A 23090-nucleotide genomic window follows, 5' to 3' on the forward strand; every position below is an offset into this window, starting at 1 on the left:
TCATTTCAAAGTGCTTATATTAAGCAGACCAGATGCACCATTTTCTTTTTTTTCCTTTTTTATTTTTTTTTTACAGATAGCAAGGGGCACACTTCAACACTCAGACATCATTTACAAACGAAGCATTTGTGTTTAGTGAGTCCGACAGATCAGAGACAATAGGGATGACCAGGGATGTTCTCTTGATAAGTGCATGAATTTGACAATTTTCCTGTCCTGCTAGCCATTCAAAATGTAGAGTACTTTTGGGTGTCATTGAAAATGTATGGAGTAAAAAGTACATTATTTTCTTTAGGAATGTAGTGAAGCAAAAGTATAAATAGTAAAGTACTGATACCCCCCAAAACTACTTAAGTAGCACTTTAAAGTATTTTTACCTAAGTACTTTACACCACTGACTACACAGCTGATTCAAATAATCAAAGCTTTATAATGAGTTGGTTATTTGAATCAGCTGTGTAGTGCTAGGGCAAAAACCAAAACGTGCACCCGGGGGGACCGAGTTAGGAAAACCCGGGCCTAGACTACTGTTTTATGGGCACCCACTCCCGGTAATATACTTCTGCCCCCCCCCCCCCGTGGACCGACTTGTGCATAAAGCATCCACCATTCAGGCTGTAAAGGCATCATTTTCCTACTTAACCAACTTTAATGGCGAGTCGCTGGAAAAAAAACTGGAAAACTATTCTTCGGCTGAACACGATGTACAACATTCTAAGTTGTCTAAAAATGGTTATGGAATTGTTTTCTTTATTAAGACAGTACACATATTTTTCTGGACGGCTAGCCATTAAAGCTAGTTGGTTGCCTAGGCTAGGGCACCCACAAGAGTAAACACATGCAAAACCTGAAGGTACTTGTTGATATCAAAAGGGAACAACACAGTTATTGTGTCTGCTGTTGACAGTTTAATATGGAGATACATCTATATATTAAACATATGTGCAGTACAGGTGCTGTCATCATACTCAACATGTGTGTATAGCTTTGGCCTCCCAACAAATTGTAAATATGAACAATGTCACTTTTTTATGTAACAGTACTGTAATAAGCATAACGACTAACAATAAAGTTGTGAAATTCAGATTTAGTAGTGTAGTTAGACAAGGATTGTGTAAGGCTTGCTGTGAAATTAACAATGATGATACTAATAGCTGCTAACATTAGCAATGTAGCTCAGGGGAAACACCTTTTTGAAAAAAAACATGATAAGCTATGCACAAAAGTATATATACAGTACACCACGACTCAATTTACCTTTCAAAGGTTTGTGGAAAGTATTATCTTTTCTACCTGATTAGAAGTAGGCCTGGGCTACAATATACATTGCATTCGGAAAGTATTTAGACCTTTTCACTTTTTCCATATTTTGTAATGTTACAGCTTTATTTGAAAATGGATGAAAAAAATTCCCCTCAATACACACAATATCCCAGAATGACAAAGCAAAATTTTCAGACCCCTTTACTCAAGACTTTATTGAAGCACCTTTGGCAGCGATTACAGCCTCGAGTCTTCTTGGGTATGATACTACAAGCTTGGCACCCATGTGTTTGGGAAGATTCTCCCATTCTTCTCCACAGATCCTCTCAAGCTCTACCAGGTTGTATGGGGAGTGTCGCTGCACAGCTATTTTCACATCTCTCCAGAGATGTTTGATCAAGTTCAAGTCCGGGCTCTGGCTGGGCCGCTAACCACCGAAACGATTTTAGCTATCTTGCCATTGCCTGCATTGTCGTTGTTGCCACGTGCGTAGGACAATATGAGTCGAGAAAGGGAAACATTGGATAAAATCGAACAGAGTTTATGGACTTTAACTGAGGACAATTTACGGTACCTGTCTGTATGTTGTGGAATAGGAGGTGTAGATGACTTTGAAGTAAAAGGAAAGAGCCATTGCGTATTGCGCCACAAGCTGATTGAAGGTTACTGTGAGAAGAAGGATTTATTGGAATCAGAGGATGTGGGAATGTCTTGGCTGCTTCAACTAAAAGATTAAATCAAAGTAATATCGAACCTGGAGGATGCTGCAAAAAGTCTGCCTACAAGTCCCAGTCAGTCGGCGCCAATGACGCAAGTGGACAGTGAACCCAGCGGAGAGACAGGAGCTGCGGCAGGACGAAAAGAGGGAGGGGCTCCTCAGTCCAGCAGAGAGGTGGGCCCAGCTCCAGAAAGGCACACACCACAGAGAGAGTGGAGTATGCCCAGTCATAAAGTCTTTAAAATCCATGGACAGATAGGAGATCAGAATCAGAAAGATAAGCTCAGCTTCAGCAGCCTAGAATATCAGATTGAAAATGGACTGAGAAAAGTATACAGTGAATTAGACATCATAGAAGCAGTAATCAGAGCTGTGAGCCCAGGGCTTAAGATGAGGAGTTATCTGGAGGGAAAAACAGACATGACACTCTACACACTAAGGCAAATCTTGAGGACACATTATGCAGAGAAGGATGCTACTGAACTGTATCACAAGTTGACTAAGGCAACACATGAGCTGGGACTTCCTAGTCCCAGTCTTTGACCATGCATGCAACATGAAATTGAACACTTTATCACTAAAGTGTGTAAGTGTATCAAACAAAAGAAACCCAATGTAATAACTAGGGCCCCAATGTAACATGTACGGGATACAGCTCCTTTTGAGATTATTTCATTTGACTATGTGCATTCGGAGAAAAGCAGAGGGGGCTAAGAGTATATTTTAGTTATTTTAGATAACTTTACAAAATTTGCACAAGCCTACCCCACCAAAAAACAAGTCAGGGATAACTGCAGCAAAAAAAGCTTTGAGGTTTTTTACCAAAGTTTGGCTGTGTAAAAAATAATTTTACATTTTTTGTCATTTAACAGACGCTCTTATCCAGAGCGACTTACATTGCATACATTTCATACATTTTTTTCCCCCATACTGGTCCCCCATGGGAATTGAACCCACAACCCTGGCATTGCAAACACCATGCTCTACCAACTGAGCCATCACAATCAGGGAAGAGAGTTTGAAAATCAAATCAAATGTATTTATATAGCCCTTCTTACAACAGCTGATATGTCAAAGTGCTGTACAGAAACCCAGTCTAAAACCCCAAACAGCAAGCAATGCAGGTGTAGAAGCACGGTGGCTAGGAAAAACTCCCTAGAAAGGCCAAAACCTAGGAAGAAACCTAGAGAGGAAGCAGGCTATGAGGGGTGGCCTTCCAGAACTGTACGGGCCAATTCCAGAGCCTCTTCTTATCATCCACAGGAGAATCTGGTGGAGATATTTAACCGTACACTATTGTCAATGTTGGACACATTAGATGAAGAGAAAAAGGCCAACTGAGGTGATTACCTAAACAAGGTCATTCGTGCATATAATTGTACCACCAGTGATGCTACTGGGTTGTCACTGTATTTCCTGCTATTTGGAAGGGCTCCACTGTTACCTGTTGACCTTGCCTTTCGGTTACAGATAAAAGAACAGGAAAAATCATACTAGGATTATGCTAAGAAGTGGCAGCAACAGATGGCAGAAGCCTATGACATCGCCATAAGAAACATGGAGTAATCAACAGCCTACTACGATCGGAATAAAATTAATTTGGTTCTGATCTCAGGGGGTCGTGTTCTGGTGAGGAACATGTCATAACGTGTGGGACCGGGAAAGCTAAGCACACTGGGAGGACCAAACACACGTGGTGGTAACCAGGAAAGGTGATGACAGCCCTGTCTATGAGGTCAAATCCGAGAGGTGTACAGGCAGGGCCCGGTATCTGCATCACAATATACTCATGTCATGTAATTCCCTACCATTTGAGGAACCAGTTCAAGCACCGAGTAGAGGTCTGTGGAGAAAGGAATCACCCCAGCATAGAGGTCTGTGGAAAAAGTGTTGTGGAAATTGTTACACAGGGACACTCAAAGTCAATCTTAGACTAATCATTGTTTATTGTCAGTGCGCTGGAGAGGTTCCAACCAACTCAATGCACCATAGTACACAAGTCAATCAGAAGCTCTCCCTGGGCAGTCCCAGCAGTTGTCTTATATATGGCTATACAGTTGTGGCCAAAAGTTTTGAGAATGACACAAATATTAATTTTCACAAAGTCTGCTGCCTCAGTGTCTTTAGATATTTTTGTCAGATGTTACTATGGAGTACTGAAATATAATTACAAGCATTTCATAAGTGTCAAAGGCTTTTATTGACAATTACATGAAGTTGATGCAAAGACTCAATATTTGCAGTGTTGACCCTTCTTTTTCAAGACCTCTGCAATCCGCCCTGGCATGCTGTCAATTAACTTCTGGGCCACATCCTGACTGATGGCAGCCCATTCTTGCATAATCAATGCTTGGAGTTTGTCAGAATTTGTGGGTTTTTGTTTGTCCACCCGCCTCTTGAGGATTGACCACAAGTTCTCAATGGGATTAAGGTCTGGGGAGTTTCCTGGCCATGGACCCAAAATATCGATGTTTTGTTCTCTGAGCCACTTAGTTATCACTTTTTTTTGAGCCACTTAGTTATCACCTTATGGCAAGGTGCTCCATCATGCTGGAAAAGGCATTGTTCGTCAACAAACTGTTCCTGGATGGTTGGGAGAAGTTGCTCTCGGAGGATGTGTTGGTACCATTCTTTATTCATGGCTGTGTTCTTAGGCAAAATTGTGAGTGAGCCCACTCCCTTGGCTGAGAAGCAACCCCACACATGAATGGTCTCAGGATGCTTTACTGTTGGCATGACACAGGACTGATGGTAGCGCTCACCTTGTCTTTTCCGGACAAGCTTTTTTTCCAGATGCCCCAAACAATCGGAAAGGGGATTCGTCAGAGAAAATGACTTTCACCCAGTCCTCAGCAGTGCAATCCCTGTACCTTTTGCAGAATATCAGTCTGTCCCTGATGTTTTTTCCTGGAGAGAAGTGGCTTCTTTGCTGCCCGTCTTGACACCAGGCCATCCTCCAAAAGTCTTTACCTCACTGTGCGTGCAGATGCACTCACACCTGCCTGCTGCCATTCCTGAGCAAGCTCTGTACTGGTGGTGCCCCGATCCCTCAGCTGAATCAACTTTAGGAGACGGTCCTGGTGCTTGCTGGACTTTCTTCGGCGCCCTAAAGCCTTCTTCACAACAATTGAACCGCTCTCCTTGAAGTTCTTGATGATCCGATAAATGGTTGATTTAGGTGCAATCTTACTGGCAGCAATATCCTTGCCTGTGAAGCCCTTTTTGTGCAAAGCAATGATAACGGCACGTGTTTCCTTGCAGGTAAGCATGGTTGACAGAGGAAGAACAATGATTCCAAGCCCCACCCTCCTTTTGAAGCTTCCAGTCTGTTATTCGAACTCAATCAGCATGACAGAGTGATCTCCAGCCTTGTCCTCATCAACACTCACACCTGTGTTAATGAGAGAATCACTGACATGATGTCAGCTGGTCCTTTTTTGGCAAGGCTGAAATGCAGTGGAAATGTTTTTGGGGGATTCAGTTCATTTGCTCGGCAAAGAGGGACTTTGCAATTAATTGCAATTCATCTGATCACTCTTCATAACATTCTGGAGTATATGCAAATATCCATCATACAAACTGAGGCAACAGACTTTGTGAAAATTAATATTTGTGTCCTTCTCAAACTTTTGGCCGTGACTGTACACAGACAAGTTATATTTGCATGATTTAGCATAATTAATGAATCATTACCGTTCTGTTTCATGTGACAGACCAATATCTCACGAGACTTCTTCTCTCTAAGCTGAGATCTTGAAACTGAGATATATTTTGTTCTTTCTCAAAACAAGGTCTGGGCGTACTGCCAAATTGCAGCTACTGAGAGTGAGGATTTGTACAGTCAGCCACTTGCATGAACACAAAAATGTGTCTATACAACAGCACATGAATAGAACACAGCAAATAGTTATCAGAAAAGCAAACTAAAATTCCCTTACTATAGGAACCGCCCCAGCATAAAGGTCTGTGGAGAAAAGAACCACCCCAGCATAGAGGTCTGTGGAGAAAAGAACCACCCCAGCATGGAGGTCTGTGGAGAAAAGAACCACCCCAGCATGGAGGTTTGTGGAGAAAAGAACCACCCCAGCATGGAGGTCTGTGGAGAAAAGAACCACCCCAGCATAGAGGTCTGTGGAGAAAAGAACCACCCCAGCATGGAGGTCTGTGGAGAAAAGAACCACCCCAGCATGGAGGTCTGTGGAGAAAAGAACCACCCCAGCATGGAGGTCTGTGGAGAAAAGAACCACCCCAGCATGGAGGTCTGTGGAGAAAAGAACCACCCCAGCATGGAGGTTTGTGGAGAAAAGAACCACCCCAGCATGGAGGTCTGTGGAGAAAAGAACCACCCCAGCATGGAGGTTTGTGGAGAAAAGAACCACCCCAGCATGGAGGTCTGTGGAGAAAAGAACCACCCCAACAAAAGCAGCAAAATGCTGAGAGCACTGAGTCAGAGCGCAGATGAGAATTCCTATCCAGTATTCATCAACAAGCCACGTAGGGTTGAAGAGAGCAGATAGAGTAGCACACAGCTAGTGTTATTATTATTATTATTATTATTATTATTATTATTATTATTTGACCATGCTGGTCATTTATGAACATTTGAACATCTTGGCCATGTTCTGTTATAATCTCCACCCGGCACAGCCAGAAGAGGACTGGCCACCCCTCATAGCCTGGTTCCTCTCTAGGTTTCTTCCTAGGTTTTGGGCTTTCTAGGGAGTTTTTCCTAGCCACCGTGCTTCTACACCTGCATTGCTTGCTGTTTGGGGTTTTAGGCTGGGTTTCTGTACAGCACTTTGAGATATCAGCTGATGTAAGAAGGGCTATGTAAATACATTTGATTTGATTAGTATCAGATAATAGTGAGGAACAGGGTCAAACTTCACTGTGAAGGAATGCCAGCCTGTCCTCAGGGAGACCCCAGAAAAGACAGGCATAAATATGGAAACAGCTAAGGGCTCAGAGATAAAGTGGACACTAATTCATTGGGGTCACCCATGACCTTGACATCCTAACCTATAACACTTTAGGGCTGCCAAGCTCTTATCAGGATACGAACTAGAGATGCTCAGATTTCTTTTTTTTTTTAAGACTTACTAATCAGTGTGATAATATTCAGTGGGGGTTGCGTCTTTGCCCATTTAGGTAGACTGGGCATGTCTATATAGTTATATTGGTGCTAGTCCAGTTCTCAGGTGTTCTCGTGACCAGTACTTATGTCATTTGTGTTTGTATCTCCCCCTGTATATTTGGCAATGCGTTGACATTTTTACAATTCCTGATCATAAGGAGGTGAGGTCATGATTGGGCGACGTGTCTGTGGACAGAAATTGTGCGAAAGAAGAACAGTTCCTATTTTTTCTGGTTATGTGCAGAGTCATCAACAAGAGGACGTCGAGCCATACATTTGAAATCTAAGGTAAAGTACAACCTTAATTTTAACCTTAATTTTACAGTGTTCGGTGATTGATTATCTGATTGAAATTATTTCATTCTAGAGGTATTTTGCACTTGAATGACTTAAATGTCATGTAAAATGCTGACTGGTCTTGTATCACTTTATAAAGTGTGTTTGTGTTATTCCTCGATTTCAAATCCTGTTTAACCCTTTTAACACAACTAAGCCATTCCAGCATTAATGACATTTTAATATCCTATGGTTATTTACTTTGGTCTTGATATGGACAATTACGGATTGAATCTAAAATAAACTGTGTGAATAAACAATAGCAACTAGCAAGTCATCATAATAGTATGTCATGGTTAAAAGGGGGATACCTAGTCAGTTGTACAACTGAATGCCTTCAACTGAAATGTGTCTTCTGCATTTAACCCAACCAAGATTATGCTTTCAATGCTTTAACAATTATATCATTCCAATCATGTATTCTTGAAAGTCAAGACAATCCTTGTCTGGCAGTGAAACTTTATAGTCGGAAAAAAAAAAGATTTAGTTGCATTATTTGAGCTTATTTTTAAAGGTCTGTGGAGAAAGGAACCACCCCAGCATAGAGGTCTGTGGCAAAAGGAATCACCCCAGCATTTTTAAAGGCGAAAGATTTGCTTCTGGAAATTCCAAAATATTTTCAAAATGATTCATTTCCATATGGGCTCTATGCCCAGAAATGCCATAATCCGGAGCAAAGGATCCCAATTCCAAACTCTGCTAAAAGAAATCGATATTGCAGATAGATTGTAGCTTCTATCAATGTAATTGTCTGCATCACTTCCAATCTCCCATATATATTTTTGCAAATATATACATACAGTACATACACACATGCATATCTCTCCTAAAAATGTGCATTAATTCAAATGAACTGAAGAGGGACCTTATGTCATTTCTTTCCCTCTGACTTCAAATAATATTTCTCTCAAAACTGATTCCTAACAAATGTGTCCGGAGATTTGGGGCTCTATTCAATACAGAAGTTCAGTGTTACAACTTGATTGAAATTTAAAGGCAATGTCCCCACTTTAGCAGAGACTTCATTCACGGTAAACGCTGCATACGGTATGTCGGCTGAAACGGAAATTACCTTAATTTCTAGTGTGCAAGCTGTTACGCTTCAACGAGACAGATTGAACAGAGCCGTTGGTTATCTCCATCAGATTAGTCTGAAATCCTAAATGAATCAGGAATGAGCTGGGTCAGCTCCACCATAATACCCTTCATGTCCTCATTACATGTAGTGCAACAAGGTAGCCTGTAAATTGCTCTACTTTTGATAGAATTAAACAAACAATATTGAAATCACCATGGTCTGTGACATGGTGAGGTTGGAGCAGGTGCAGAGAAGAGAAGAGCCAAGGAATCAGTGGTTAAGGATAAATATAATACTTTACTGAGAAATGGTAGCCACAGGATCACAGTAAACTTGGGGGGGCGTGCGTGCGCGCGCGCACGCGCGCGTGCACGCGCGCACGCACGCACGCACACGACACACACACACACACACACACACACACACACACACACACACACACACACACACACACACACACACACACACACACACACACACACACACACACACACACACACACACACACACACACACACACACACACACACACACACACACACACACACATGCGCTTCTGCAAAGGACAACAGAAAACACCTCTTTTAACAGGGAAATCATAACGAGTAAATAGGACACACCTGCGTGTCGTTAATGTCTCTAGGATGGTCTCTGCTGCCCTCTGGTGACAGGTGGAACCATGACATGGTCACCAACATAATCTACCAACTCCATCTCTTTTATACACTGAACAACATTTTTTGAGGAGTACTTCTGTCTGTAGTTATTGGTTGATTTGCTGGGCCTGGCTCCCCAGTAGGTGGGCCTGGCTCCCAAGTTGGTGGGCCTATCCCTCCCAGGTCCACCCATGGCTGCGCCCCTGCCCAGTCAAGTGAAATCCATAGATTAGGGCCACGAGAACTGTTGAAATATAATTTAATGTTCATTTCTCTACCATAAGCCACATCCAACGTTATTTTAGAGAATTTGGTAGTACGTCCAACCGGCCTCACAACTGTAGACCATGTGTATGGCGTTGTGTCGGCGAAAGGGTTGCTGATGTCAACGTTGTGAACAGAGGTATGGTCAGGAATAATGAACACAATTGCGGACAATGAACACAATTGTATTTTAACGATGGCAATTTGAATGCACAAAAATACCGTGATGAGATCCTGAGGCCCATTGTGAGGCCAATTTTTATAAGGTATCTGTGACCAACCGATGCATATCTGCATTCCCAGTCATGTGAAATCCATAGATTAGGGGATAATTAATTTATTTCAATAGACTGTATTCCTCATATGAACTATAACTCAGTAAAATCAATGAAATGGTTTCATTTTGCATTTATATTTTTGTTCAGTATAGATTAAGATAGGAATGAATTTTGGTTCAAATATGTTTATTTTAATTAGGTTTTGGAATCATAAAGAAACTGAGGGAAAACAAAATGTCTTCTTTGTATATCACTTGAATGATGAAGAATAATGCATTTTTGTCAACTCTGTAAAACATAATCTCGTCTAATGTTATCTCCATCAGAGTGCTGAAAGACCTGTTTTTACTGGGGATTTTCAATTGAACCATTTTCTATACTTTACAAATAATTGTATTTAACTTTTATTTTTAGAGGTACAAATATGTCTGTTTCAAGGATCACCTCCATCAGTGGCTTGTCAATATTCAGAAAAAAAATGTATTTACTGTTGTGCAACATACAGTGCATTCGGAAAGTATTCAGACCCCTTGACTTTTTCCACATTTTGTTACGTTACATCCTTATTCTAAAATTGATTAAATCTATATTTTTCTCATCAATCTGCACACAATACCCCATAATGACAAAGCAAAATCAGGTTGTTGGACAATAAATGTAAAAATGTAATTCCTTTTAAGGTGTCTGACGGAGTTAACATAAATCCTATGAAAATATATATTTTAAAAAAGTTAGAGATTGTCCCGTCTTTCAAGAATACCTGTATTATTGTATTGATACAATGCTATTATAGGAACTATCATACTACTGTCTTTCCCTTCCCCTCAACAGTCATCTCTAAGCATGGATGATTTGAGCTCGATTTTCACTGATGAGGAGTTGAGCCTCCTGAACATCACTGAATGGGATTTTGTCAATCCTGAGAACCTTGGTCCTGTGCTGGGGCCCCGTCACCTGTTCGCCCTGCTGTTCTATAGCTTGGTCTTCCTGCTGGGGGTCCCGGGCAACGCTCTGGTGGTGTGGGTGACGGGCTTCCGCATGCCGCGCTCAGTCACCTCTCTGTGGTTCCTCAACCTGGCCCTGGCTGACCTGCTGTGCTGCCTGTCCCTGCCCCTCCTCATGGTGCCCTTGGCCATGGACCAGCACTGGCCCTTTGGCCCCGTGGCCTGCAAGCTGCTCAAGGGACTCATCTACCTGGTCATGTATTGTAGCGTGCTGCTGCTAGTACTTATCAGCCTGGACCGCTGGCTGCTGGTCAGCTTGCCCGTGTGGTGCCAGAACTGGAGGAGGCCTCGCAATGCCACCTGGGTATGTGTCGGGTTGTGGTTCCTGGCCCTGCTGGGCAGCATCCCCCAGTTTGTCTACGTGAAGGAGGTCCAGCTAAGCATCAGTAAATCAGAGTGCCTGGGATTTCACACTATAGTTAGCGGCTGGACTATCACTACAGTACGCTTCCTGGTGGGTTTCGTGCTGCCATTCATCACCATCGTGGCGTGTCATTGGGTTGTGTATAGCAGGGCTGGGCGGGGGTCTGGGGTGGGGTCTGGGAGGGTGAGTGAGGTTCGCTCCAGACGCACCTTGAGGGTCATTTTTGCTGTGTTGCTGAGCTTCTTCCTGTGCTGGGTTCCACTGCACATATTGGATTTCCTGATCCTATTGACCCCCCGGCACTCATCGCACAGCGCCAACGTACAGCTGGCCCACACCCTGGCCCTCTGTCTTGCCTACTGTAACAGCTGCCTCAACCCTCTGCTCTATGTGTGTCTGGGACGAGGCTTTAAGCAGAGTATCAATCGTTCCTTGCGCAGTATGTTCAACTTCGCCACCGAGGAGCCGGTTCCCAGAAAGAGCATGTCCAAGAGCACATCAGAAAGAACCCAGGAGATGAAAATTATGTGAAGTTCTCTGTGTGTGTGTGTGTGTGTGTGTGTGTGTGTGTGTGTGTGTGTGTGTGTGTGTGTGTGTGTGTAAACCATGAGAACCTGCTGAGTCAGAGTGTTTTGTGACATTTAAAAGTGCTGAGAGATGTAATTTGAATCCAGTGTTATGCAACAGAACAGGAACTTCTGCCCTCTCTGTAATATGTTTCCGCCAGCAATCACACTTGTGCAATTACATTTGGCTTTATCTGTATTTAAGGGCTCTATTCAATCAGATCTGCTTTAGCTGACATCCCCAAAGAGGTTGTTTTGGCGGTGTGAAAGGTGGAACTGCGTTAGAGCTGTCAAATCCACAAGCGGCTCCTGGCATTACAGTATACCTGAAGCGGACATTGCCATTTGCTACATAGAGTCGCACGAACAGAAATCCCATGCAGCCTTGTTTACAAGTTCGAACAGTGGAATGTGAGATATAATCTATACCTCAATTAGGCTGATAGAAATCCTCATTATTTTGTTTAATGATTTTCAACTTGACTGTGTGGCTTCATGACAATGATCAAGAGCAGCTGCTCACCGATTGGATAGCTCCAACGTATTTACACCTCCAAAATATCACCTATGTGAGTTTTTGTTAACGCCCGATCTGATTGAATCTAGACTGTTGGGGGTCACCCTGGGGGTCGGGTGTGGGGCCACACCAGTGCCATGATTACTGTATATATGTGGTAACCTTTGTATGCTTGCAATGCGCAATGATGGAAAAGTACTGGGTAAATGGAGATGTACTGCTTTAGTTCTCAGGCTGAGAATTGTCTGCACCTGCTGATAGTCACGCAGGCTCAAGGCCGAGATAGTAGAGTGAGAAACCACAGTCTAGACATGTTTTTCTCATCTTAGATACTTTGTATCTAATCCAATGCAACAATGTTAAGATATGATTGACGGTAGGTTGCATAAAGAGTGTTGTCCCCTGTTTCGCCACACAGATCTTTACTATAGACTACTGAGGTACTCTGTATGTGAATCTCTGTCTGCAATTGCATTGTATTACTAAAGAGTTTTATACCAAGGTTCCTGTGTCTGTGTCATCTATCTGGAAGACTGATTGTTGAAGGAAACTTACATCACCCCATGCAATGGACCAACCAACATTTGGCGAGCTTGCCAGGAGTGAGTGATCACTGCGTCTAGATGATCTTCGTCCCACTGTGCAGCTCATCAAATTATAAGGTAAGCAGACGACTGTTAAACCAAAAGTCTGAAATTAGAAAAAGCACTGTGTGGTTGATGACTCATTCCAGTATGTAAGTGACACCTCACTCATGGGGTTGATAATTACAGGAACAGTCGATACCTACATGTATGTACAAGCCCGTAATAGGATGTACATGTGATAAATGACCCAGAACCCCTGGTGTAATAGTTTGAAATTCCTGAAGGTCTAATGTGACCTTGTGTGAGGAACTTGGTTATAGATTAGGATGAACCAAGTCAGTATGGTGTTCTTACCTGAGGGAAGACACTGGTTTTATGTATGGTGTTCTTACCTGAGGGAAGACACTGGTTTTATGTATGGTGTTCTTACCTGAGGGAAGACACTGGTTTTATGTATGGTGTTCTTACCTGAGGGAAGACACTGGTTTTATGTATGGTGTTCTTACCTGAGGCAAGACACTGGTTTTATGTATGGTGTTCTTACCTGAGGGAAGACACTGGTTTTATGTATGGTGTTCTTACCTGAGGGAAGACACTGGTTTTATGTATGGTGTTCTTACCTGAGGGAAGACACTGGTTTTATGTATGGTGTTCTTACCTGAGGGAAGACACTGGTTTTATGTATGGTGTTCTTACCTGAGGGAAGACACTGGTTTTATGTATGGTGTTCTTACCTGAGGCAAGACACTGGTTTTATGTATGGTGTTCTTACCTGAGGGAAGACATTGGTTTTGTTTTGATATATGTATAATTGGTGGGATTATAGATTTGGTGTGGGACAATTGTTGTATGAGTTGAGTGCATTTAATAACAGTGAATGGATATATGCTAGTCACTATCAAGAATTTCTATGTACTGAAATAAATCGAGACTGGTATAGACAACAAGTCTTTAAGACTAGTACAAGAAAGGGATACATTTGTGAATTGCGTATTGGGAAAGACATGTTGTGAGTTTACTCTTCCATTACACCCACAAGAGAGGAGACAGGGAGACCCCCATACTGAAGTTAAAATACAATTGAAACCAATTGTGGTTATTTACCACACATATGTTGAACCATTTACAGTAGCGTGGTTAGTGAATAAATGTAGTGAAACTAAAGAAGAAGAGGGGTTAGAGAAAATAGAACTGCGTTGGGTATATCATCCTATTTTAGGTTCTACAACCCGTATACGGGGATAGAACTGGGTTTTTCTACAGTACCATACAGATAAGTCACTCAGTCCACATTACATTGAACCTGATTAAAACAAAATCACGGGACACCATGACAGATTCAACATAAGGCAGTGCAGAGACAGTGGGTCCCACACCAATGAAGGCTGGGCCTGACCTCTCTGACACTGGCCTGACTGATGCTGACTTGGAGCTTTTCGTTGACGGTTCTGCATATATAGATCAAATTACAGGGTAGGTTGTATGAAGAGTGTTGTCTCCTGTTTCGCCACACAGATCTTTACTATGGACTACTGAGGTACTCTGTATGTGAATGTCTGTCTGAAATTGCATTGCATTACTAAAGAGTTTTATACCAAGGTTCCTGTGTCTGTGTCATCTACCTGGAAGACTTATTGTTGAAGGAAACTTACATCACCCCATGCAAAGGACCACCCAACAAGATCTTAGTTTAGATTTTAGTTCATTGTCATAGATATGTCATTTTGACAAATATGTCATGTTTCAGCCGTTAGATAATAACAACAACTCTTAATGAGCACACCACAACATGAATTGTGTCCCCCCCAAAAATATAATAAATAAAATAAATATTACTGATCTTGTAAATACATGTATTTGTGTTGAAATAAAAGTTTGTATGAAATCAAGTTGCTCTTTAAAATGCTTTTTTGGTGTCTTATTATCCCATCATCCCACATCCAAGTCTTCTTCCTCTCCACCACTACTGTGTTAAACTCTCTTTCAGATATCTGTGGTAATGACTAGGGTGGCTGGAGTCTTTGGCAATTTCTACGGCCTTCCTCTGACACCGCCTGTTATTGAGGTCCTGGATGGCAGGAAGCTTGGCCCCAGTGATGTACTGTGCCTTACACACTACTCTCTGTAGGCAGAGCAGTTGCCATACCAGGCGGTGATGCAACCAGTCAGGATGCTCTCGATGGTGCAGCTGTATATCTTTTTGAGGATCAGAGGACCCATGCCAAATCTTTTCAGTCTCCTGAGGGGGAATAGGCATTGTAATGCCCTCTTCACGACTGTTTTGGTGTGTTTGGACCATTATAGTTTGTTGGTGACAACAAGGAAGCTCTCAACCTGCTCTACTACAGCCCCGTTGATGAGAATGGGGGCGTACTTGGCCCTCCTTTCCTGTAGTCCATGATCATCTCCTTTGACTTGATCATGTTGAGGGAGAGGTTGTTGTCCTGGCACCACACGGTCAGGTCTCTAACCATCTCCCTATAGGCTGTCTCGTCGTTGTCGGTGATCAGGCCTATCACTGTGTCATTGGCAAACTTAATGATGACACCTGTTTTGATATCCAGAAGCTATTTTTGGTCATAAGAGACGGTAGTAGCAACATTATGTACAAAATAAGTTACAAACAATGTTAAAAAACACACAAAATAGCACAATTGGTTAGGAGCCCGTATAACAGATGTGGCATCAGCTTCTTTTGCCAAGTTAATGAAAAATTCCAGCCATAAACTACGTTCTGGTATTTGTTTCATTCGTCCATTGTTGATGTAGTCCCAAAATGTTTTGCATGTCAGCAATCAAGTTTTCAAGATATACAGTGCCTTTGGAAAGTATTCAGACCCCTTGACTTTTCCCATATTCTGTTCGGTTACGGCCATATTCTAAAATTGATGAAATAATTTTTCAATCTACACAAAATCAATCTACACAAAATACCCCATAGGTAAAAGCAAAAACAGGTTTTAAGAAATGTTTGCTACTTTATCATTTTAAAAAACCCGGAAAAAAATCACAATATAAGTATTCAGACCTTTTCCTCAGTACTTAGTTGAAGCACCTTTGGCAGCAATTACAGACTTGGGTCTTCTTGGGTATGACTAGGGTTGGGTTGGTCACTTTGTAAATGTAATCCGTTACAGTTACTAGTTACCTGCCCAAAATTGTAATCTGTAATGTAACTTTTGGATTACCCAAACATAACAATGTAATCTGATTACATTCAGTTACTTTTAAGATGCATTAGAAATAGACAAAAATGTATGTTACCAATTGAACCACATCTATTGCAGGATAAATCAGTGTTAAAGTTTACATAGCTGGCCATATATGGATATAAAATGTTACTTTATGGGTTGGTTATGTAGGCTTCTTCTAACCCATCGCTTTCTACTACATATAATAATACAATTAAATTATATATTTACATTAAAAACCAAAGTCTATCAGAATTTTAGTCATTCCAATAAATGTTATATCCCTTGATCTTCAAGAAAAGGACTTGGAAATATGGAAGTATAGATTAGCCTATTTGTTTTACCTGAGCAGGACCCCAAAACTAAGGACTTATTAGCCAGCCCAGTTGTTTATGGTTTTGTTGTCATGGAGGACTGATTGGGCTGATTGATTCGAGTTGAAAAATAAATGCTGCGCTCATGGAATGGCATGCTTTGAGTACTACTGAAAAGTGCTATTTACATGTGAAAAATGAATGCCATATGCTGCATTTGCTATAGGCCTATTGTTTAACTTTTTGTTGGTGACACTTTGATATCTTGATAATATGCAGATGTTTAAAGGGCAATCCACAGATGAAACAGTAAAACAGTTGCCCTGCCTCTGTTTTGGTATAAAGCTGAGGAATGGGCCTGGAGAAATGTAACCACTCAGATTAATAGACAGAGGACTGACCATCTATGATATAAAAATTATTGTTTTAACAATGTTATGAGGCTATACAGTGTTTGTCTACATTTACAATGTGTACAAACATTGGAGAAAAACAAGTTTATATTTTGGGTTATCATGGAATGTGACAGTTGAACTAAGCTCATGAGGCATTTATAAGTTATATTCTTCAAGAATCAATGGATATATATATATATTTATATGTCATTTATAAGTACAAAAATGTATTAAGCAACTACAGATTGCCCCTTGTAAGTCTATGAAAAGCGTGCGAGTTTCAACATGTGTCCATTAGGCCTATGGATTAAACATTTTTATCAGCATGAATTAGATTGGGCAATAAAAGTCCCACTTTTATTCCATAGGCTGGGATCTGCACTGTGCAGCTCTTGCAAGAGAACATTTTTCACTGGCTGTCCACTGGTTTCAAAAACAATTGATAGGCAGCTTAAACTTCTTGAATTCAACCATTATTGGCTTCAAATACACATTTAGATTTGTTGACAACCATCCACAACAACCATAATCCGTAAGGCGCAAAAAGCTAAATGAGAGAGCAGCAGTGTGATTCACATCAATGTGTTATATAGACATCAATAATAAGTGATATCTGTATCGCCGTAGATGACACCACTGCTGTCATCCTTACCTCCAAGCATTTATTAAAGTTGGATAATCTTTGGATGCCAACAGCAGTCGTACCATTGGAAGACATAGCGTGGACTGTATTCTACAAAAGCCTATTCCTGCTCTTTTCCAATGATAAATCAAGCCCATTTGGTGTGTCATCATAGTGGTCTTGTAACAAGTGCGCTGAGAGTCGGGAAGCAAGTTCAGGGAGTGAGTGTTTTAATAAATAAAATGCTAGAAAATAAAGGAAAGCCGCACACTCTAAGAGCTCAGATGCAAAAATGTAATAACCAACGTTTCGACAGCGAAGCTGTCTTCATCAGGGTATCATCAAACACTGCGAGATGAGTCATTTATATAGTGTCAAGAGACACACAGGTGTTTGTAATCATGGCCAAGTATGGCCTAATATCATTGGTTAACTCAAATATTTTAAAAAATGGCATACAAAGAACATACAAAAAGACAAACAAATGGATAGCATACGATCATAGCATTTGTAGTCTAAAATGTATCTAACAAACAATTACAATGGCAAAATCACAATTATCACAAGAATGGCTTCAGATCAAAGTCTATGTTGAGACCGAAGGGAGCAAGGGTCTTTAAATTAAAGATCCAGGCAGCCTCTCGTTTTAACAATAAATTATCAAGGTCACCCCCTCTCCTCGGGAGGGTGACATGTTCGATACCAATATAACGCAGAGACGAAATCGGATGGTTTGCTTCCAAAAAGTGGGCCGCAACTGGGTAAGTTAAGTTTTTGCACCTAATGGTGCTACGGTGCTCTGAGATACGTACTTTTAATTCACGCTTTGTTTTACCCACATCATTTTTACCACAAGGACAAGTTATAAGATAAATAACTGCCTTAGTGGAACACGTAATAACACCTTTAATTGGGATAGATTTCCCTGTTTGGGGGTGTTTGAAGGATCTACATTTATAAGTGCCAGCGCATTGAGCACAGCCATTACACTTGTAATTTCCATCCAGTATGGGCGCAGATAGACGTTGTTCAGGAATATCTTGGGGTGGTAAATCAGAGTGTACCAATTGGTCTCTGAGATTTCTTCCCCACGAGAATACGACCAGGGGAAGATCAGAAAACACATTAACGAGACTATCATCATATTTCAGAATGTGCCAATGTTTGTGAACGATTCCTTTAATTTGTTCAGAGCACTTTGAATAGCGGGTAGTGAGAACGCAAGAATGCGTCTTTTTGCGAGACTGACCTTGAAAAAGGTCATGACCTAGAGGCCGGAAAGGGAGTTTATGTGACAGGTCTTTGACCTTTGGTCAGACTCGCTCATGTAGAACAAACTTAAACTTGTACCTTTTTCAATGCTGATTTGAATGTCATTGAGAAAACAAGTGTCAAAGATTTTTTTATCGCAAACCTCTTTTCAGAATTTTAAATAAATCCTTGAAGTAATCATCTCGTTTTTCAAAAGTATCTGTAATCTGATTACAATATTTTTGCTGGTAACGTAACAGATTACAGTTAAAGTTTTTTTGTAATCCCTTACAATCCGTTACTCCCCAACCCTGATCTGTGATGCTGGGAAAAGATGATTAGATGTTAATGGAGAAGCAGCTTGCTGGGTTAAAGCTGAAGTGATTTCAGAAATGGAACCAGATATTAAAACCTCTCTGGGCTAGGCGGGACGAATTCGTCCCACCTACGTAACAGCCACTTTAAGCCTGTGGCGCGATTTTCAAAACCTTAAAAATCCTATTACTTCTCAAACATATGACTATTTTACAGCTATTTAAAGACAAGACTCTCGTTAATCTAACCACACTGTCCGATTTCAAAAAGGCTTTGCAACAAAAGCAAAAAATTAGATTATGTCAGCAGAGTACCAAGCCAGAAATAATCAGACATCCATTTTTCAAGCTAGCATATAATGTCACATAAACCCAGAAGACAGCTAAATGCAGCACTAACCTTTTACAAACTTCATCAGATGACACACCTAGGACATCATGTTACACACAGCATGCATTCTTTTGTTCAATAAAGGTCATATTTATATATAAAAAGAGCATTTTACATCGGCGTCTGACGTTGACTAACTATTTTCCCCTCAAATGCGTCCCGGGAAACAGTGCATACTTCCCTTTATTACTATTCGAAAACAATTTTTTACATTTATATTGTCAATCTAACATTTATAGATGAATATCTCTTGAGAACACCTGTCATACCAGATTTTAAATTAACTTTACTGGGTAATCACACTTTGCGATACTCAGAAAATGAGCCTGGAAAACTAGCGCCGCGCCATCTTGGAACAATCGCAAGTCACATCTGATCTTGTATAATATTGTCAATAATCGCCTACCTTTAGTTGTCTTCATCAGAAAGCACTTCCAGGAATCCCAGGTCCACAACAGATGTATTTTCGGTCGAAAAAGTCCATAATTCATGTTCCATTAGCCTGCTGTTGGTAGCGTGTCCTAGGGCTATCTCCAAATCATCCGACGTGCGCGGGACTTTTTACTTCCTCTAGGTTCGTTCAAACATGTCAAACGTTGTAAAACATTCATCTTCAGGGCCTGTAACACCAAGAGAGCCAATAAGATTCGACGGGGACGATTGCAGAGTGTTTTGAAACGTTTCCAAAGGTGGGGGTAGACTGGGCCGCCGACGTCATAATGGTGATGGCCCATCCCCTGTGACCAATTTCCAATGCGTCTCATTCACTGAGTTTCGACTGTATAAGGCTCAAACCACTGTGAAAAGACTGGGGACATCTAGTGGAAGCAATAGGAAGTGCTCAGTGAACCATTGCTCACGGTGTGATTAATAGGCAAAGTGATGAAGTCGAGTCCACAATTCAGAACTCCACTTCCTGTTTCAATCGGTCTCGGGGTTTTGACTGCCATATGAATTCTGTTATACTCACAGACACCATTCAAACAGTTATAGAAACTTTAGGGTGTTTTCTATCCATATATAATAAGTATATGCATGTCCTAGCTTCTGAGTTTGATTAGTAGGCCGTTGAAAATGGGAACGAATTTCTTTCAAAATGCGCTGTGGCGCCCCCTATCCTAGGGTATCCTTAAGAGGTTTTAAGGGAGTTCTTGACAATTGGATTCAAAACATGGGTGCAGAGGTTCATAGGCAGTGGGAAGCACTGTATCTCTGAGCACTTTTAAATGTCACGAAACACTGACTCAACAGGTTCTCATCATGCTCACACACACACACACGCACGGACAAACACACACAGAACTTCACATAGTATCCATCTCCTGGGTTTTTTATGACTGTGCATTAACTCTGCATTAACCATGAACTTGTCTAATGAAAGTCATCCTCTGATGGTAACACTGCCATGTCACATATTGACACCTGAAAGTGAACTGCTACCTCTCTTCTCTTCGCTGCACCACCTTGCAGCCTGGACCTGAGGCCAATGTCTGTAGCACTGGCCATGTAGGGGGTCTGCAGTAAGGGGTCAACACACACACTTCTGTAAATACCTATCTGTGGCCTTAATTGCATGAATGTAGTTTGTAAATTAAGATGTTGTGGTCTCTTAAACCATGTGTTTCATTTTACTCTTTCTACTATTCAACCTGGAATGGTGGACTCATGTCTACTGGAAAGATGGCACCGGAGAAGAAGGCAGACGTTTTACGTGCCCCCAACCGATTATGTTTTTATCTTTGTTTATTTGCGTTGTTTGTAACTTATGTTTTAACTTATTTTGTACATAACGTCTTTTTTGACCGAAAATAACTTCTGGACATCAGGACTGCGATTACTCACCACGGACTGGCATAATCCCTTTTTCCCTTTAAATCAAAGCAAATCAAGTTTTATTTGTCACATACACATGGTTAGCAGATGTTAATGCAAGGGTAGCGAAATGCTTGTGCTTCTAGTTCTGACAGTGCAGTAATATCTAAGAAGTAATCTAAAAATTCCCCAACAACTACCTGATACCCTTTTTCAAACAGAAATTTGCATCCTGTAGCACAAATTCCAAAACGTTTTGGCACACTGTATAGTCCATGGAGAATAAGAGCACCTCCTCCTAGCTGCCCACTGTACTGAGGCTGGGAAACACTGTCACCACCGATATATCTACGATAATCGAGAATTTCAATACGCATTTTTGTACGGCTGGCCATGCTTTCCAACTGGCTACCCCTACCCCGGCCAACTGCACCCCCCCATAGCAACTTGCCCAAGCCGCCCCGCTTCTCCTTCACCCAAATCCAGATAGCTGATGTTCTGAAAGAGCTGCAAAATCTGGACCCCTACAAATCAGCTGGGCTAGACAATCTGGACCCTCTCCTTCTAAAATTATCCACCGAAATTGTTGCAACCCCTATTACTAGCCTGTTTAAGCTCTCTTTCGTATCGTCTGAGATCTTTCATATCGTCTTTCGTATCATCTGGGAGACACTCTAGACCCTAACTGTTACAGACCTATATCCATCCTGCCCTGCCTTTCTAAAGCCTTCGAAAGCCAAGTTATCAAACAGATCACCGACCATTTCAAATCCCACCGTACCTTCTCCACTATGCAACCTGGTTTCCGAGCTGGTCATGTGTGCACCTCAGCCACGCTCAAGGTCCTAAACAATATCATAACCGCCATCGATAAAAGACAATACTGTGCAGCCGCCAAGGCTTTCAACTCTGTCATTCACCACATTCTTATCGGCAGACTCAATAGCTTTGGTTTCTCAAATGACTGCCTTGCCTGGTTCACTAACTACTTCTCAGGTAGAGTTTAGTGTGTCAAATCGGAGGGCCTGTTGTCCGGACCTCTGGCAGTCTCTATGGGGGTGCCACAGAGTTCAATTCTTGGGCCGACTCTATTCTCTTGCTGCTGGTGATTCTCTGACCACCTCTACGCAGACGACACCATTCTGTATACATCTGGCCCTTCTCTGTGTTAACAAACCTCCAAACGAGCTTCAATGCCATACAACACTCCTTCCGTGGCCTCCAACTGCTCTTAAATGCTAGTAAAACTAAATGCATGCTCTTCAAACGATTGCTTACCGATCATTGCACCTGTACATAGCCCATCTGTAAATAGCCCACCCAACTACCTCATCCCCTTATTGTTATTTTTTTTTTGCTCTTTTGCTCCCCAGTATCTCTACTTGCACATCATCATCTGCACATCTATCACTCCAGTGTTAATGCTAAATTCTAATTATTTCACCACTATGGCCTATTTATTGCCTTACCTCCCTAATCTTACTACATTTGCACACATTGTACATAGATTTTTCTATTGTGTTATTGACTGTACGTTTGTTTATCCCATGTGTAACTCTGTGTTGTTGTTTTTGTTGCACTGCTTTGCTTTATCTTGGCCAGGACGCAGTTGTAAATGAGAACTTGTTCTCAACTGGCCTACCTGGTTAAATAAAGGTGAAATAAAATAAAATTAAATTAAAAAGACACACAAATCTAAAGGGGTGAATGAGAATATGTACATGTAAGTATATGGATGGGTAATGGCCAAGTGGCATAGGCAAGGTGCAATAGATGGTATAAAATATAGTATATACATGTGATATGAGTAATGTAAGATATAAACATTATTCAAGTGGTATTATTTGGAGTGCATTGCATAAAGTGACTAGTGATCCATCTATTGAAGGGGCCAGTGATTGGGTCTCAACGAAGGCAGCAGCCTCTGAGTTAGGGATTGCTGTTTAGCAGTCTGATGGCCTTGAGATAGAAGCTGTTTTTCAGTCTCTCGGTCCAAGCTTTGATGCACCTGTACTGACCTTGCCTTCTGGATGGT

General features: G+C 41.5%; 1 protein-coding gene across 1 annotated transcript; it reads left to right on the forward strand.

Moving 5' to 3' along the window:
* The first annotated feature begins 7249 nt into the window (after positions 1-7249).
* On the forward strand, positions 7250-11844 carry LOC106612975 (C5a anaphylatoxin chemotactic receptor 1). Its single transcript, XM_014214744.3, has 2 exons — positions 7250-7403; positions 10559-11844. The coding sequence occupies exon 2, from the start codon at positions 10571-10573 to the stop codon at positions 11624-11626; it is 1056 nt and encodes a 351-aa protein (XP_014070219.1). The 5' UTR covers positions 7250-7403; positions 10559-10570; the 3' UTR covers positions 11627-11844.
* Positions 11845-23090: the final 11246 nt, after the last annotated feature.

This window comes from Salmo salar, chromosome 09, assembly GCF_965601325.2.
Source record: "Salmo salar chromosome 09, fSalSal1, whole genome shotgun sequence".
Lineage (NCBI taxonomy): Eukaryota > Metazoa > Chordata > Actinopteri > Salmoniformes > Salmonidae > Salmo > Salmo salar.